Source organism: Hydra vulgaris, chromosome 09 (genome assembly GCF_038396675.1).
Source record: "Hydra vulgaris chromosome 09, alternate assembly HydraT2T_AEP".
Classification (NCBI taxonomy): domain Eukaryota; kingdom Metazoa; phylum Cnidaria; class Hydrozoa; order Anthoathecata; family Hydridae; genus Hydra; species Hydra vulgaris.
The window spans coordinates 58,968,149-58,984,762 of record NC_088928.1 but is presented as its reverse complement, the minus strand read 5'-3'; the positions used below and the strand labels follow the sequence as shown (position 1 = coordinate 58,984,762).

At 28.0% G+C, this 16,614-nt stretch overlaps 1 protein-coding gene across 1 annotated transcript in view; it reads left to right on the top strand.

The window, feature by feature from the left end:
- The window catches only part of LOC100199152 (KICSTOR complex protein SZT2), a 225,030-nt gene extending 215,459 nt beyond the window's left edge, over window positions 1-9,571 (top strand). The window contains exons 58-61 of the mRNA XM_065806194.1: window positions 4,733-5,307; window positions 8,222-8,358; window positions 8,585-8,714; window positions 9,136-9,571. Coding sequence (XP_065662266.1) covers window positions 4,733-5,307; window positions 8,222-8,358; window positions 8,585-8,714; window positions 9,136-9,294 — 1,001 coding nt within the window. The 3' untranslated portion in view covers window positions 9,295-9,571. The remainder of the gene's footprint in view (window positions 1-4,732; window positions 5,308-8,221; window positions 8,359-8,584; window positions 8,715-9,135) is intronic.
- Window positions 9,572-16,614: the final 7,043 nt, after the last annotated feature.

Here is a 16,614-nt window from a genome sequence, read left to right as displayed (position 1 = left end):
CTTGCTGAGTCAAGATATAGTATTGGTGGTTAAGATTTTTGCTTTTGTTAAAGTGTAAGATAAGGCACTTTTTGTAATTAAGTCGTAAGCGCCAGGTTAGAGTCCAAGACACAATGTGATTTATATCCATCTGGAGCAGAGCTGGGCTCTCAGGTGTAGAATTTGCGGAAATAACTTTACTGACATCAGCGTATAACTTCATTGGATTGCTAACTAGTTCTGTTATGTCATTAATGTATAAGATGAATAAAAGTGGTCCTAGAACAGATCCTTGAGGGACACCACTGGTGACTGGTAACGACTCTGAAATGGTGGAACCCATGACAACTCGTTGTGTTCTTTTAGAAAGAAAAGAATTTATCCAATTAAGAAGCATATTAGAGATACCATAACCAGAAAGTTTGTGGAGCATCAGATCATGAGGAGGTGTGTCAAACGCTTTTTCATAATCTAAATATAAAACATCTACACTATAGCCTTTTGCCATTGAGTGTGAGATCTGATCGATAGTTTCCAATAAATTGGTAATGCATGATTTTTTTGGAACAAACCCGTGCTGATTTTGAGATAAAAGATTATTTGCACTTAGATACTCGGTTAAACAATCTTTTACAATACGCTCTAGGATTTTGCAGCAGGCAGAAGTTAGGGAAATCGGTCTGTAGTTTGATGCATCAAGTTTAGATCCTTTCTTGTGAAGCGGTGTTATGTTAGCTTCCAGCCACGCGGCTGGGACTCGACCTTCACAAATAGATTTTATAAATATGTAGGTAATGGGCACGTTCAGAGATGAAGAACATTTGTTAAGGACGTGTGGGTGAATGCCGTCTATGCCTGCTGGTTTATGCAAGTTTAGGTTTGAAAGTAACACTTGTATGTAGTTCTCATTAAGTCTATTTAAGACTGACGTCTCATCAATCACGGAAAATGTGCGCTTTTCGAATGTAGGCAGCGATTGACTCAAATTTAAAGGAGTAAAAACAGATGAAAAGTAATTGTTAAGGATCGTAGCTATATGGCTTTCATTAGAAGTAATGTTTCCATTTGACTCTTTCATAGACCTTATTTGATTTTTAACTTTAAGTTTCATGTTTATATACCTATATATAAGTTTTGGATTTGTCTTGGCTTTTTCGGATATAGATTTTTCATATTGAGCAATAGAATGAGTTAGAGTTTGTTTTACTTTATTGCAGCTAATATTGTATAGTTTAGTGTCCAGACGCCAGTTTGGGTTTTTGCTTCTATAATAAAGTTTTTTTTTGTTTTTTTATAGCAGAGATTACTTCTTTTGTGATCCAAGGTGTGTGTAAAGCAGAATAATTCGATTTGATTGCTGGTATTTGAAGATTACACCCTTCAATATAGATAGATTGGAATACATTATAACATTCATTAATATTTAAATTTTTAAAACGATTAACCCAGTCAATATCTTTGAAATACATGTTTAGTTTATCGAAATTGCCATTTTTAAAATCTTGTCGAGATGAAGAAAACCAATTTCTAGGAGGGGTTGACGATTCTACAGCGAAATTCCAAGTTAGAATTAAATGAGCTCGTCCTTTTTTAGTGCACCCCAGTTGAGAATGTTTTTCAAGAGAAAATATACGTTGAGATGACTCCGTTAAAATAAGATCTAGAGTGCTGGATGGACCTAATATAGCGTTCAATTGAAAAGTATAAAAATTGACATGCTGTGTTAAATGATTTGAATCAAATGTTTCAATAAAGTCTTCAGCTAGTGAGTTTGTGGTAATTGCTGTGTTGTTATGCCATGTGGTATGGTCAAGGTTAAAATCTCCTGCGATAAGAAGACCAGAGTAGTGTTTTTTTTCGACTAAATTAGATGCAAAATTTATAGAGGCTTTAATTTGATTATTTACAAAGTTATTGCTGAGGGGTGAACGGTATATACAACCAACTAGAATTTTTTCAGTTCCAAGAATAACTGAGCACCAAACTTGTTCAGAGTCATTGTTGAGTTCAAGATATGTTACTTCATGGCTTATTAGTGTATCAGATATATAAATGCAGACTCCACCATGAAGATTAATTGTGTGATCATGCCTATATGCGATATAATTAGTGAGGTTAATAATAGAGTTTTCATTAAACCATGTTTCTGTTATAAAGACAAGACTCGGTGGTGCTTTTGAAGTTTGAATAAGGCTTTGCAGCTCGGCAAGCTTCTCTGCGTTTAACGAGGTCGCATTTGTATAAAAACAACTAAAACGGTTAAGATGAATTGTTGTGTTTTTTTTATTATTGATAATCATTTTTATATTATTATTGATTCTGTTGTGAACTGATTTAAGTTTTAATTCTGTTTTAACATGTCTTGGATCATAATTTTTTTCCAAGGGTTGAGTCCCAAACTCCATCAACGTGTGTGACTCTACCACTACGGATATATATATATATATATATATATATATATATATATATATATATATATATATATATATATATATATATATATATATATATATATATATATATATATATATATATATACACACACACACACACATATTAGGAACATTTACAAATATAACCTTACTTGTGTAATAACTAGTGATCAACTGAAACAGAAATAAACCGAAATTTTGGGTACACTTGTTTGGTCCCAAAACAGACATTTTGGTTAGTAAAAATTTAAAAATTATTTACTGAAACCGATCCCAACATTTCGACTAGTAAAAATTAATTTCATTAAAAAAATTTATTTAAAAATGAAATTTTACATTTATTGTCTTATTATAATCGTATTATGTAAGAATTGATTACATATAAAGCATATATAAACACATAACATACAACACACACTATTACATCATATGACATATAAAAATACTTAATTATATAAGTTAAGAAAGATATATAAACTAGAAACATTTACAAATACAACCTTATTTGTGTAATATTTATTCAATGATATACTTTGTAATGCATGTTTATCAACTTTAAAAAACAAACATAGTTATTTAAAATCTATCAGAAAATCTGTAGCAAATGAGTGTATAATAACAACAACTAGATTTTTAGTAAGAGCAACTGGCTTTTTAGTAACATGAACTGGTTTTCAGTAACAAAGTTTGTTTTGTTTAAATAATTATAAAAAAGGTGGTGTTTAATAGTAAAGCAATAATTGTTTACAGATATTGTTTATCAGATTACTTACTTATCAGATCAGATTACTTATGATTTTCATACAGATTAAGCAGCATCCGTTACAAGTTAGCGTTTAACACTTTGTGTTTGGTTTGGATAAGCTTTGATTGCAGGAGGTACAAAATCAGTGGATTAAATTTGTTCCATCAATCAAGTGGTGGTTAGTAATATGAAAAATTTTCCAAATTATCTCAGTCATTAGCAATAAAGTTGATTTCTGGTACTTGATATTAAGATATTAATTTGATTTTAAAGTTTGCTTTTGAGAGTTGGCTTCTTAATTTAAAAATGATATCTGTAACTTTTACACACTTGCTTTGTTGAGGTCTGTCATCATTGATAAAAGCATGTTTTCAGGATGAGCTAAGTACACATTCTATTCAATGTAAAGTTTAATAACATCAACTACCAATTAAGATAAATGTTCCAGCAACTGTAAAGCCAGAAAAATGTGTATTGTTTCATTAGAGCAGTAAGGGTTCAAACTTAATAGCAAACTTGGTTTGTAGTGAATAGTTTTGTTGTTGGTACGTAAAGTCTGCAAACTCAAATAGGAAGAGTTAATCATCTAATGTGGGGTATACTACTATAGGCTCAGGTTTCATCCTGGTGAAATCTTCTGTTACATTTCCTACTCGTATGTCAAAAATAATGTTGTATATATGCTCCTAATCTTTATTAAGATTGAGAAGTGCTTTTTTGATAATATTGGTAATCCGTTTTCATCTATATTAGGTTTAATTTTCTGATCTGAATGGCTTTACCAATTAGATGTAAAACTTACTGTAAACAAACTTCTGCCCAATGTTGGACCATCAAGCTGTTTAAACAAATGCTTAGATGGAAAAGGTTTTTTTGAAAAAAATCAAAAATCATGTATTTTTTTAATAAACAAAAAAAAAACATTTTTTTTAAAAAAAAAAAGGTTGTAAATTATACAGTTGATTGTAAAATGAATAACTGATGATGGCTTCAATTGTACCATGTATTGCATGAAGAATTTCTTCAATAACAATGTGCAATGTGGATCCTTATTATTTTTTGAACTTTAAATTGATGTTTTCTTGGATCTCCTATTGTCTGAGCCCCCAAAGAATGCAAAAAAGAAATCGATCATTGAATTCCGATAAATCTTTATTGATAAAAAACCAAGTAAAATAAAATAAAAATTTCATTATTAATTTTCTACCAAGATATTATTGCACTGTTCTTTTAAGAACACACACACATACACAAGGCTATAGAAGAGGTATAAGGTAGCCTTGGTTTAATTGGGGGGAGGGGCTAGCAATTTTAAGGGGGCCATTTGCATATTTAGGGGCCCTTTTGGAAATTTACGGAGCTTTTATTATTATTTAGTAACATCTTGTAAAAAATATTTCAAGAAATTAAGAACCTAAAGACAGATTTTTGGATGGGGGGGGGGGGGCTAGATCCACTAGCCATGGAAATGGAATATATTGTACATATATTATTATATTAAAGTATTTTACAACAAATTTTGTATAATTCTTTGTATAACCATGTTTATCACAAAATTATATTTTTTAATTTCTAGTAAAACAAAGAAGTCGTGTACGGTTTTGCACAGAAGCACCAGATAACACAGCACAGCAAATATCTAATGAGATGTTAAAGTATACTCCATCATGGATACATAATTCATTAGATAGTGATAAAGAGCAGCTGATGGAGATTAATTTATCTGATATAAATTCAAGCGTGAAGAGTAGTGTTCAGACATCTGCTCGATCTTCATTATCAAATATCTCTTACGATAGTCGGTGCTCAGATTCAACTGATTCTGATATTTCCATTCCAGAGTCATTTTGTAAAACTACATCATCAACTTTAGAAACATTTTTAAGAAATGAAAGTAAATTTGTTCAGCTTGAGCAAAGTAGGGTTTTAGAGAAATTACATGAAAAGTTTGATGATGCATTTAGCAATTGTTGGCGTGATTTGTGTTGGCATGAAATCCTTGCTTATGAAAAAACACTTGATGAAGAAACTATGCAGAGAAAGAACAAAAAGAAAAGTAATACAGATGAATCTAGTATTCATAGTAATTTTTTAGCAGTATCTCAATGGAGGTTAAAAAACCTGTTTCAGGATGTGTGTGATACATACTTTGTAAGTTGTTTTTTTTCATATGTAAATTGAGGCATATGTTTTTTTTTCCTAATTACAAAAAAATAAAAAAAATGATATTCAACAAATTGTTGTCATGTCAACAAATTGTTGTTGTAATGTCGATAGTTTGAGAGAATATCAGCCAACAAGTTAGTTTGGGAGTATACCAGTCGATTTAAGTATTGTGTCACAATCAGTTGTTTATAAATGTTATATGAATTTAAAAGGTTATTTGAAAATTAAATCAATTTGATAGTTTTTGAAATAAAAATTATTTTGAAGATTGAAACTTTTATGATGTGCAATGATGTGCAAACTAAAAGGAGACGGAGAAAGAAAAACAATGAAAATCCAAAACAATAACAAATAATAAATAAAATAAAACTTTTTCAATTTTTTTTTGATGTTTACATTTATTTTTATAATAATAAACGATTAATTGCACTATGATGTCAATTTTTAAATGCCTAATATTAATTGTAGATTGTAATTTATAGAGCTCTTACATGCTCAAAATAATTTTATATCATATATCTTCGAATCTACTAAAACTATATTATAGACACAACTCTAGACTATAAAAAAAAACTCAAAATAATAGACACAAATCTAGTAAACAATTGTTTACTAGATTTGTGTCTAATTTTGTAAGTAAACAATTGTTTACTAGATTTGTGTCTATATTTTTGAGTTTTTTTTTACTAGATTTGTTTCTATAATTTTGTAAGTAAACAATTTTAAAAAAACTTAAATTTCAACTCTGAAAAATTTGTTCAAAATGGTTTTCAATCTTTTTAAATTTACTTTTTTCTTGTATTAGTACTTGTATAAGGATTACAAAAAGGAATCTTTATATACACATAGAAAAAAAAATGAAAAAATTGAAATTAGCGAAAAAAATAACAAAATAAATAAACAGTTAAATTTGTAAAAACAAAATTTAAATTTTACAAAATATCCAAGCACACAAGCATTGTTAAAAGTTTATCAATTATGAAGTAACAAACTAATTAAGATGCTAGTGCCAAAGAATAAAGCATTACTCTACGAAATAATCTGAACTTTTGATTGTTTTGTTTATTTTAATTTTAATCTAAATAAATATGTAAATTGAATCGTTCAAAATAAACTCGTGCTTTTTACAATTCTTTTTGATTGCATGACCTCTTCTTTTGAAAAATTTTCACACACTTGAAAATAGTGCATCATAAATAGTTGCTTGTTTCTGTAAAAGCACGTCTTGAATTATAAATTCTTTTGTAGACAAGAAAACAATCTTGAAAATTAATAAACTTTATAATTCCACATTTCTGAAATAAAGCCACATCACTAATGCTACACTGATATAAAATTTGATACATGCTTATGCTTTTTTACAGATTTAATTAAGACTTTGTTTTAACCCTCGCACTTCTTGAACTGAAATATGAAAGCTGATAATTTGTTGGTTCAAGAAAGTCATAAAAGTAAAAAATTGAGATTCATTAAAGTGATAAAATCATATTTTTCATGTTCATATAATAAAGAACTAAATGATACAGAAAATCAACAACAAAATCATGGCTATTTCAAGTATTAAAATCAACAATGCTGCATTCTGTATTTATATCAGAATTAATGACGAGTTTACAAATTTCTTCGTTATAATGATTATACATATTATTTGCATTTATGTTAATATTATTTTTATTCTTTTTGAAAAAAAAAATCTACAAGATGTAAACTTTTTGACTAAATATATAAATTCGAAAGCCTTATTTTTCTTTCATCCTTTTTTCCAAGTTTGTTATCAAATCTTTAGTTATTCCTTTTTTTTTTTAATTACACCAGCTGGCAAACGTTCAAGGTAGCAAGAATCTGGTGAGAATAAATCCTAATAACATTGTTTTATTGCACTTTAAACATTTTTTTATTTCTGAATTGGTATAATGTTTCTTTGCATTTTTTATTGTTTGTCCGCATTTCGATCTCAGAAAGCTTTGCGAAAGGTTTATTTTATTCATTTTTAGAATCGCAACGTTATCTTTGGCCACCGCATTATTTCATAAAATCTTGGATTTTATGAATTTTACTCATTAAATAAGGCCAGTTATGCACAACATTTTACATCAAAATAGTAAAAAAATATTTATTTTATTCAAAAATTTATTTTCTGTATCAAAATTGGTACAAAGTTTGAGGTTATTTTTTGTTTACGTCACTTTTTGTTTACTTTTTTGCTTCTGAACATTTTTTTAACCTTTTACTGTAATATTTGCAGGAATTTTAAAAGCTATTTAGTTAATCATTTTTGTTATTTATTTTAATCATTTATTTTACAGCAAAACGTTTTAAACGTTAAAAATTTAGATACTAAATAACTTATGATGTACGGAAATTAAAAATAAAAATTTAGAACTAGAGTTAAAACAGTTGTTTTAGGAAATAAATTGAGAAATAAGTTCATAAAGAGAAATTTGCCCTATGAACTTTTTTCCTAAAAAAAAAAGGTCTTGTAATCAATTATGAGAAATTTTTTGTTCTTTGTTTCAAAACTACACAGATTTCCCGATTTAGGTCTCACTGAAAGCTTCTATGAAACATTTTTGAAAGATTCTTTTTACTGTTTGAACACTATTATTACTGTTTGAAAAGTATATTTGTGTTGTTCTGGTTTATTTAAAACTGTTTAATTTCTGGTTTATTTAAAACAAAATTTTTTTTTTGGGAATGTTGTTTTTTCTGTCTTACCTTGACGTGTATGTTTACCTAATAAATTTGTGAAACCACCCTAGTGTTTAAAATAATATATTTGTTCTAACCTATATGAAATTAGCGTGATATACATTTTTTCCTTTATATACCTTTTTTTTTTAGGTTAAAACAGTTTTATTAGGTCTAGGAGTAAATGTATTTTAGTAAATGTTTATTTTAGGATATAGGATATGATGACGTAACCAAAATGTTTGAATTAGTTTCATTTTACAAAATTCGTTCTATCGATAAAAGGTTGTATGACGCATTAAATTTTATCTCGTTAAACAAACCTGGAGTTTTATCGCACCTTTTAAGGTAATTTTTTTTGACGGATTTATTGTTGTTTTTTTTAATAATATTATTTTTATTTGTTGCTCTATTTTGAGTATTTGTTGTAATTTATTTCAAGTTTGTATGTATGTATTTAGTTAATTTAAGTTTTATATTGTATGTATGTATTTAGTTAATTTAAGTTTTATATTGTATGTATGTATTTAGTTAATTTAAGTTTTATATTGTATTTAATTTCATTTGTTATTAGATTAGTAACCACAAAGTATGAAAGCTATTGTCGCAAGTTTGTTTCTCGTGATGAAAACGTATATGTGTGCATCTTAAACCCAGATAATTTAGATATGTTTGTTCTGATTGATGTTAAAAATGGGAACATGGTAAGAATAGAACGTCTTTATAGTAAGGAAAAATATTTGATCGACTATTCTTTTCTATTCTTTTCAATTGCATGTTTTGCAAATGTTTTTATTATAAATGTTTGTTTGTTTGTTTGTTTTTTTAAATAATTCATCTCCCCAAAGCCGAGAAGGCCACTACAGATGAGGAGGCTACTTGTGGTTATCACCCTCTCTCAACTCTATAACTCCGAAACACGAACCTTGACGAACAAGGCCGCTGCGCGGAGAAACAAGTTGAGCGCGTTTAAGAGTGCTTACTTAAACTACGTTTAAGAGTGCTACTTATAGTATTTTAAAAGAAAAACCGGACCTATTTTACTATTTAAATAAGTTGTCTTCCGCTTTTCATTACATAAAAGTCACTCACAAAATTACTTGTGTTTCCTTTTTTTTTTTTTAGGAAATTTCAGTAGTCTACCGTTTGAAGCCTCAATCTAGTCCTTTGGACAACGCAATAGAAGAGAATTTGACAGAGGTTGAGAAAATCTCTCGATCTCACATTGAAAACGTTATCACTTGTCTTATTAGTAATTTGTTCGAAACTATTGTTTGCAGTTAAAAATACTACGTCGTTAAATTATCTAATTATATTAAGGCCTTCAAACTATATTCTGCAGTCAAGTCAAGTCAATATATTTGAACTATATTCTGCAGACAAGGTTTTCAATTATGAAATAAAGTCCGTTGTCAAGGAGTATCAAACTATTTACGAAATGTTTAACTTTATAAAAAGTAAAATCTATAATTTTATGTTTTAAATTTAAAACATGTGTAAAATAAACGGAATAAAATAAATATTTTTTTAAAGTAAAATAAATTTAATAAAGTTTTTTTAAGGTTCATAATTTTTTTTAAGTTCATGTTTGTGTATATATATATATATATATATATATATATATATATATATATATATATATATATATATATATATATATATATATATATATATATATATATATATATATATATATATATATATATATATATATATATATATATATATATACAGTGCCGGTTTTAGCACTACCCAGTGAAAAAGCGCACATGGGATACGCGTGGATTTTTTCCACATGTAACCCATGTGGGGATTATTATTTTGTCCCATGTGGGTTTCATATGGTAAATCCCACATGGATTCCATATGGTAAATCCCATATGGGATACGCGTGGGTTTTTACCATATGTAACCCATACGGGGATTATTATTTTGTCCCATGTGGGTTTCATATGGTAAATCCCACATGGGTTTTATGTGGTAAATCCTACATGGGATAATAGGTGGAAAATACTACATGTTATAGATCTTAAATGCCACATATTTTAATCCAAATGGTATAAAAGTAGTCAATACTAGACAAATGAAAGTCCGAATGCTTCTATGATAGTTTTTAAAATTCTTTTAATTTAAAAATTACTTAAATAGTAATTTAAAATTAATCATCGAAGCTTTCAGAGAGGCCGAACTTAATCTGGTATTTGCTACTTTATCCCATTTGGTATTCAAAACGTGTAGCATTTTTGATCTTTTACATGTGATGTTTTCCACCTATAACCTATGTGGGATTTACCTTAAACTATTATGACGAAATTTTATAAAATTAAAAAACGTGTTGCAAAATAAATTTATTTAAAAATAAATGCTACTAATCAATACATCCAAAACGAATATTAAAAATATTATTTTTTCTTTTGCGATTTACACGCCGTTTTTTGTCAATTGAATTAATTAAATCGCTTCGGCTTGTATAATACCAAGGTTTTTAGTATCTTCTAACTTTCTTCAAACATTTTCTAAAAAAAAAAAATATAAATACAATTATATATAAATATATATATATATATATATATGTATATATATATATATATATATATATATATATATATATATATATATAGAGGGTGTTAGGGATAAATTTGACATATATATATTTGATTATATTTTTTTGTATATTATAGGTATTAATACACACTACAGTTCATTTAAAAGTTTGAACCCTTCTTCATTCATATACAAGATGTCAGAAAGGATGGATGACTGGAACCCACCTGAATCATGGAAGAGAATAACTTGCATCATGATGATTCGTGCCGGCCATCAAAATAAGGATATTATGACTGCTGCCCAATGCTCCCTGAACACTGTAAAAACAATCAGGTATGAACTAGAGACTTGCAATGGTGACTACGAGGATGTAGTAAGAAGAAAGATCCCTAGCAGACGATCTGATTGCGTTCGTACAGCAGAATTCCTCGCAAGTCTGCAGGAACAGGTGTTGAAGAACCCTGGCATTGGAATTCGGGTTTTGTCACGTGAAATTAATGTTGCATCCTCTGGATGCTTGTATGAGTAGTAGCGAATGTATTCATTGAGTGCAAGCTTCATAGTAGAGGATTCTTCAACACCTGTTCCTGAAGACTTGCGAGGAATTCTGCTGTACGAACGCAATCAGATCGTCTGCTAGGGATCTTTCTTCTTACTACATCCTCGTAGTCACCATTGCAAGTCTCTAGTTCATACCTGATTGTTTTTACAGTGTTCAGGGAGCATTGGGCAGCAGTCATAATATCCTTATTTTGATGGCCGGCACGAATCATCATGATGCAAGTTATTCTCTTCCATGATTCAGGTGGGTTCCAGTCATCCATCCTTTCTGACATCTTGTATATGAATGAAGAAGGGTTCAAACTTTTAAATGACCTGTAGTGTGTATTAATACCTCTAATCTACAAAAAAATATAATCAATTATAAATATGTCAAATTTATCCCGAACACCCTGTATATATATATGGTGTGAGAGAGAGAGAGAGAGAGAGAGAGAGAGAGAGAGAGCAATTTTAATAAGGAACCTTATTAGTCAAGCAATTTTAATTATTAGCCAGTTTGAAGTCATTAATGACTACAATATTTCACAAATAATTATTTCCTAATTTATTACTTACAATGACTAACGTATTATGCGTAATTGAACACATATTATGCGTAATGAGCTTGAACCCCTGAGGAGAATCTTGAAAAAAAGTGATCAATAAGGATAAGTAGTTAAACAAAAAAACAAAAACAAAAATGTAAAAACCTACTTTTTCAATGATGTAGACTTCTATAATAACAGGCCTTGACATCGCGCAAAATGCCGTAAAAACTGAAGGCCGATTAAACTTTCACTTTTACTTATGTTGATATATTTTTATATTAGGTAGGGTGTAATGGCAGTCTATGTTTTTTAATAATAATCTCTAGTAAAAACGGAAATATAAAAAGAAAACCAAAAAATTGTTGAAAGATAATCATGCTTTTCAAATTTCATTAAGAATATTTATGTAATATTAAATAGTATCAATAACAAGCAGAACCATAACAAAGTATATATTTATATATTAGAAAGATAACTGTATTTTTAATTTTTTTTGCTAAAAATGGTAACAATAAAAATCACCAACAATAAAAAACACCAACAAAAGTTGATTCAAGCAAAAAAAAAAGTTTTATCAATATATCTCAGCAGGGTTAAAGTCCTTATACTTGGCAACTTGTAGTCAATACATATAAACTTGGCAACTTGTAGTCAATACATATAAAACAATCATACAAACTTCGTCACATAGCAAAATACTCATATGCTCTACATATAATATCTGAAGTATATAAAACTTCACCAATATTAACTTTTCTCATAGCATTAAGGTGTTCAAATAGAATATTTGACTGAAGCGAACTTTCTTTATTTTTAAAAAATCTAACTGCTTCAAATAAAGCTGATTTTGTTTTTATTAACTTTAATTTGTTTACAGCTAAATATGAAATATTACAAGTTGTGCCATTATGGTTAGCTACAAATGAATAATCATTGAAAATTACTAAAATAAATAATGGAACACCAAGTTTGTACATTTTTGATTGTATGTGTAAACTTTTTTTATTAAGCTGGAAAACAATAACATCGTTATTATCACTTAACAAAGATTGAATATCGTCAAATATAATTTCATCCTCTTTTAGAAAATCATTTAACTCATCTGGTAAAATGCTTCGAAAACCTTATTAACTTATTAGAAGAAGAATATTAATAATATCGATAATAATATAGCATTAATAATATTGATAACTGGAAAAAATTTCATACACAGTTTAAATTTTTTTCATACAAAAATACTATGAAAAGTACTAGTATAACACACATACAATCCCTTAAAAAGTTTTATCTGAAACAAGAAATAATAGTTTGTTTAAACAGTAACTATACTAGTATTTGTAGAAAAGATGTAAGCTATGCAATGTGTTTGTAGAAAAGTCAAGATGCAACATTAAAACAAGACAAAAGTTTGGCTGATCATGCCTAATTAAAAAAAATCATCATTAGGAGATCTAGTTTTGATATAACAACGAGTCATAAGCTATGCAATTTATTTGTAGAAAAGTTGTAAGCTATGCAATATATTTTCCTCATACTATATAAATGAGATTTATAGAAGTAAAGATTAGAGTTGGTACAAAATGGTAGTGAAAGCGATAATTACAAAGTTGCTGGAGAAAAGTAGCAAAGGTTAAAGTAAAATAAAAAATTCAAAGAGAAAGTCAGTAAATTTCAAACAATGATAAACATTCCTACTGTAGTAAAATATAGTACTAACTGATAAATTTGAACAAATAAATATAAAATTAACAAAAACAATGAATAAATAAGAACATTAACTTGAACTTTAACTAAATCTTGAATTTGAATTAATTGGTACTAATTTGTTCAAGCATAACCTTAAAAAATAATTTTTTATAACAAATTATATGTATAACTAGTTATACATATAGTTAACTATCAGGAGTTATATGTATAACTATATGCATTTTAAAGCATATTATTTTATTTAAACATTACTTAGATCATATTACTTTGAAAACTGGACCCAGAGGCTTTATTCACAATAACACTGTGGTACTCCAGATTATAAATTTAAAAGTTTCTGTAAATATCCTGTTTTTGTTCCTCGATGTAGTTTGTAAGTCCCTCAAGTCTTAAGGACCTTATTATATCTAAAGTTAAAAGTTTTGGAGCATAAAAAAAGTTACAGAAATCTCCATCCTATTTTTTTCTTTTTTTAATAAAGAAAATTGGGAATTCTTTGACTTTCAAACCTGCATTTCTTTGTGGGACACTGCAGTGTCCCATGCATGCAAGATTGGTTTTTGACAACATTTCAACTTGCATCAGTTAATTGTTTGCAAATAATTTACTCAAGATCTATATTCAAATAACTATTATATTATCCTAATAATACGTCTATTTGCACAAGTCTTAATCTTATTTCTATAAAGAAAGATAAAAATTATTCGTGGTACTTACATACTTGCTTGCCATTCTCTTTATTAATATAAAATATTTTCACACAATATAAAGTTTATATTGTGTTTATTACGTTTACAATAAACGTAACGCAATGCAATGTCGATTTAAAGTTTTTTTTTTAGTTTCCAGCTTTTAAATTAATTCCCATGCAAATCCCACAGGAAACCCACGTGGGATTTCCCATGTGTGTAAATACCATATGGTTCCCACATGTAACCCATGTGGGATTACCCACATGGGTTTAAGGTGACAAATTTCCATACGGATACCACATGGGAAAATCCGTCCCACATAAATCCCATCAATCCCACACGGAACCCACGCGGAACCCATGTGGGACGCGGTTTTATTTTTCACTGGGTACCAGCGCCCTGGGCGAGATTTCTACGGCGCCCCTAGCTCAATTTAACCCCATTCAAAAAAAAGGCAAAGGGTAAAATAACCAATTAGTTTCGCCCCTTTATACTCGGCGCCCTGGGCCATCGCCCAACCAGGCCCTACCCTAACGCCGCCACTGCATATATATATATATATATATATATATATATATATATATATATATATATATATGTATGTATATATATTCAAAAAAATAGGCGTAGTAAAATTTTGTTGCTTAAAGCATAATTAAACCACCATAAAATAAAAAAGATATTAAACAAATTTTATTTTATATTGGATGGCATACTAAAACATAAAGTTATATGTAAAGACGTTATCAAACATTATAATAAAAAATTTCAATAAAAAACTGCAATATATGAAAAATTAAAGCAACAAAAACAACATTTAAGATATCCCGCACGAGCTTTTTTGCAAGCTGCACATCTTTTTTGAATTGATTTTACAAGACTGTTGCCGATTTCGTTTGGAACTCCTCCAAATGGTATCTAATTCTTGCTTTCGGCTACTTATGGATCGTATTTGAACCTTGACTAATAGGGTGTATCAAATTTTATGGTAAAATGCACTTTTTTAAATTTAGAAAAAAGAGTAGTGAAAAAATATAATTTTTTAATAGTAGTGATATTTTTAAAAATAAAATTATTTCAGTGCAAGTGCCAGCTTGGTAATTTTTCATTTTATTATTACTTATTTTGGTTATTACTAAAATAAGTACTAAAAATGAGTAACTAAACATTTCTTCTCATTTATACTTCATATTCGGACCAAAAGGAAAGCTCCGGTAAACTTATTTAGGTTATTAAAGATGTCAAATAGAACAAGGAATGCATTATTAATTAAAATGAACAAACGTGTAGGTAAGGAAAAGAACTTTATGTATTTGAGCTTCCAATAGCCAGAGATATTTTACGATATGGTATACTGTTAAAAGAAATTAGTGAAAAAAAATACGAGGAACTATACTGTAGATCAGCCAGTAGCTAGTACCAGCTGTACTTGGTCAATGGTTAAAGGCAAATACACTTTTTGTATATCCAGTTGAAATCCACGAAAAAACAATTTTTTAAAAACTCAAATATTTATGGAAATCGCCTGTTGATTTTAGTAATGGACGTGGGGAAAAAGCTGAAAAAGCAAGATTTTTTAAAATCAGACAAACTTGTGGACATTTTACTATGTAAATGTAATTTAATTCTTTGTTCAGAGTACAAATGTGCTTCAGAATGTATAGAAAAAATTCATATAAAATGCAAATGTAAGAGAGAAGAGAAAATACCAATTGTAGAGCTTCGATTCATTCTTTCTCAGAGAATGAAAATAGGAAGCTTTGGAATTTTTTATATTGGTGGTGCAGATAGGAAAGAATCTAAAAAAATTGAAAAAAAAACAACAACACAAAGTAGCAATTATAAAGAGAAAAAAATTAGCTGTTTAATTAGAAGGCTTTATAAATTATTTTGTATATACTACAATATAATATACATTTATTATAATATAATATTACAATATATTTATTACAATATAATATAATACATTTGTAATACATTTATTACAATATAATATAAACATTTATTATAATATATAAACAAATACATGCATATGGGTTGAATCGTATTTTATGTACGTAAACTAAAACAGTAAAAAGCGCAACTTTGCGTATTTAAAAGAAAAACGCATAATTATTGCATAATTATGCAACTATTGTTTAGACCTAAAATATGTTTTATATCAATTTCTTTTCTTTAAATACTTGTAAGTTAAAAGTTTGTTATTATCATTTTTTTAATTTAATCTTTTTTTCACCCATTATGCAACCATTGTTTAGACCTAAAATATGTTTTATATCAATTTCTTTTCTTTAAATACTTGTAAGTTAAAAGTTTGTTATTATCATTTTTTTAATTTAATCTTTTTTTCACATTGTAAAGTGAAAAAAATTGTTTTTTTAAAACAATTTTTTTCACTTTACAAATATTTTCAGTTTAAAACTTTTTAAGAAAATTTAAAATTTAGTGAAATTTTTAATTATGCAAACTCTTTTGTTTAAAAATATTCCAAAAACAAAAGAACTTTTTAATTACTTTTTATTACGCAACGAAAAAGTTGCGCATTTTTCTGTTTTAGATAATGTACA